The sequence below is a fragment of the Polistes canadensis genome, unplaced genomic scaffold, assembly GCF_001313835.1.
Source record: "Polistes canadensis isolate GaletaPanama2010 unplaced genomic scaffold, ASM131383v1 scaffold_372, whole genome shotgun sequence".
NCBI classification, from domain to species: domain Eukaryota; kingdom Metazoa; phylum Arthropoda; class Insecta; order Hymenoptera; family Vespidae; genus Polistes; species Polistes canadensis.
The window spans coordinates 335-3,609 of NW_014569919.1; the positions used below are offsets into that span (position 1 = coordinate 335).

The 3,275-nt window shown below is 29.6% G+C and overlaps 1 protein-coding gene across 1 annotated transcript; it reads left to right on the forward strand.

The window, feature by feature from the left end:
* Positions 1 to 540: 540 nt before the first annotated feature.
* LOC106792029 lies at positions 541 to 3,273 on the forward strand (the record flags this gene model as incomplete). The annotated part of the gene is made up of 8 exons (XM_014758136.1): positions 541 to 780; positions 1,190 to 1,264; positions 1,340 to 1,531; positions 1,617 to 1,784; positions 1,852 to 1,998; positions 2,090 to 2,174; positions 2,264 to 2,500; positions 2,618 to 3,273. Coding segments are annotated over exons 1-8 (1,563 nt in total), but the record flags the coding sequence as incomplete, so codon positions are not given.
* Positions 3,274 to 3,275: the final 2 nt, after the last annotated feature.

Genomic DNA, 3,275 nt, shown 5'->3' on the forward strand with positions numbered 1-3,275 from the left:
TCAAGGAATACTATACTCTTTGATATATACTATCTCATACTATGAATGAACTCTATATTCTTTGATAGTATTGTATCGCCATCACGTTTAGTAACTACTGTCGCATACTGGTTTTCAGGTTAGTAACTAAAATGAGTGTTGTTATGCGAAAAGAGTACTTATGTGTTTCAATGCACTTCTTTATTCTTTCATAATACTCATTTTTTTATATTGATTTATCTCGTTTTTTTTATTTTTTAATGAATTTTGTTCGGTTCCTTGAATTTCATCGATACATTCTCAACGGTATACGTAACCGCAGTTTATTTAAAAAAAAATACTTTTACAAAATATTTAAATAAATAATATTCTTTAGCTACGTTTTTTCGTTATTTTAGATCCTGATAAAATTAATACATCTTATAGATGTTAAAATACAGGAAAAGGCGAAAATTTTAAATAATAAATTGATGAAAGATAAATTTATTAGTAAATAACTTTCACCACAAGATGGTCATAGTGTCGCATTGCAGGTTTTCTGATGAAAAATATTCAACGCTTGACACTCTCAGTAATATTTCTATTTGAAGCAAATCCCGTTCTATCTGATTCTACCCCGTTACACCCAAAGTGGATACCTTACGTTGCTTTGGTTCCACTTGCTTTTTCATTCGGTCATATTAGTTTCACCTGCTTGCATTCTACAGGTTGTACCATTTACTTCTTACATCGTCATTTATCTTTTCATGACTGAACTCAGTTCAGCAAGTGCATAATTTCGAATATTTTCATCCGTAAATGGTAAGCAGAATATTATAAGTTAATTTCAAGTCAGTCATTCTCCAATGTCTATTTGAGAAAAGAAATTCACAATTGACATACCTTTCAAATTGTCTTCTAAACATGGTATAACATACTTTTCCAAAAGTTACGTTTAAATAATCCAGTTTGTATAAGCAACCACAGCTATGGTCTAAATTTAAATTATTAATCTTGCATAAATATATATACATATGTATGTATGTATATTATATGTATATATATGTGCACAAAAATTATCAAAGCATGATAAAATGTGCTTAAATATTTGTCAAAAATACAAAGTACATTTAATAGTTGTAACGCAAAGTAATCCAAATGGATATATATAGTAAAAAATATAAAATATAATTAAGATATTCTCTTCAAAGTTAATTATTATTGAATACAGATGGCATTTAGTGAACTTGAAGAAAGAATTAGTAAAATCCGACAACAAAATGAGGAAATTAAAAGAAGATATGAAGTAAGTTGGAATGATATTTTGTTATATGCTGTTCAGATGTACAAATAATGTACGATTAACATTTAATATAATCAGGAAGTAGAAGAAGATAAAAAGAATGCTGCTAAGTCAAATGCTTTGGTGCAAATGGTGCCATCAACGGTTTGGCCAGAAAGAAAAGAACCACCAGAATATTCGAATCCACCTAAAGTTAACCATAAACAAAAATCTGCTACAAAAGAACAATCCGAACATGTTCAACAGCATCATCCTAATGAGAGAAGAAAAGTATGTCTTATTTTTATCATTTTGCATAATTAAGAAATATAATTTGTTGGGTCGATGCATTTCATTTATTCATATTGGAATATAGGGCGAAGGACCACCTCCTGATCCTAAATATAATTTTCTTGCTGATGCTGAGCGAGAAGAATACAGTGCACCAAATAATCAAAGAGACAGTACTGGAAATAAAAATCATAACAGGTCTACTCGGGGCAATTTTAAAAAAAGAGGAATGGGAAAAGAAGGCCCACAAAGGGTAATGGTACTTATTTATGAATGCGTATGTATAATATTTATTGCTCATAGTTTCATATCCTGTGCAGGGTAGAACATATCATGGAACGCATAGAGATGAGCACAAGCCTGAGTATGAAGCTTGGCGAAAGGAAAGAAATCGCATTGATGAAGATCGTATTAGTAGACAAAAAACTGCAGAGGGCAACTGGCGTAGAGAATGGGATAATGATAAAGTAATTTGTTATCAATTGAAACAAAAGTATTTAAACTTCGTAAGCTAATTTAATTTTTAATTCATTTTTTATTTGATTATATATATAACAGGCCCATTTAGTAAATGAGATTTCAAAAGGAGAAGGTAAAGCTACTTTAGGAGATTTTTCAAAGAAAGATGGGAGATACTCTGATGGTAAAATATATTTATATATATATATCGTTTGAAATATTAATTAATCTTTTTTTAAAATTTCTAAAAGTAATAACAGATATTTTTATTAGGTAGTGGATATGCAAGTCATAATCGTGGTGCTTATCATAAATCTCATCGAGGATCTCCTAGAAACTTCCATAATAATTCTGATTACTCTCATATGGATTTATATGATATGCCTAATTTTTATAAGACTACCACGCCAATTTCTGTTGATGAACGAACTGTTGTTGCAACAGATAAAAGCATTAAGGTAACATTAAACCAAAGCAATTTGACAAAGGGTCCTGTTATGAGTGTTAAAGGTATAATACTTAATGCGATTAAATTCTGTAATTTTGTTGTTTTAATATGAACTATCTTACGTATAAAACTGGAATTATTTCACTTGTATTTTTTTTTTTTTAATTTTAAATTTATAGTAAATTCACCAAGTATAGCTGGTACAGGAAGAGTAGGTCCTCGACAAAGAACTCGTGTTACATACAGTAGTCATTCTGACATAGATACAAATATATACGAAAGTGGATCATTTTCACGACAAAAATCATTCGAAGATAAAACTAAAGGAAATCATTATAATAATGTGCAAAGGACTCTTAGCTTAAGGAAGCCTCAATCTCAAAAAAAGAAAGAAAATGGTGCTAAATCTCCATTTTCGCAGCGAAAAGAATTTAAGAAGGAAACATCATTTGCAAATTCATCTAAACATTATGAAAATGGATCACAATCAAATTTTGTACGCAAAGAATACAAAGATTCACAAAAGTCTCATTATCCACCTAAGTCGCCAAGAACGTTACATAAAAATATAAAAATACTGAAAGATGATTCTGCTGATGTAATGATCGACAATACGATCAAAGATGAGAAAAAAGAAGCAGTAGTAGTCTTAGAAGATAATGACGTTTTTATTGAATCAGAAAAAATCGACATAGAATCTCCAAACGAAATCAAAGATGACGAGTGCATTGTTGAAAATGAATCGAAAAGTGATATCAAAGAAGAAAATGAAATTATTTTCGAAAATTCTGAATATTCACCTTGCGAAGAAGAAATGATTAATGAAAATATTGAATT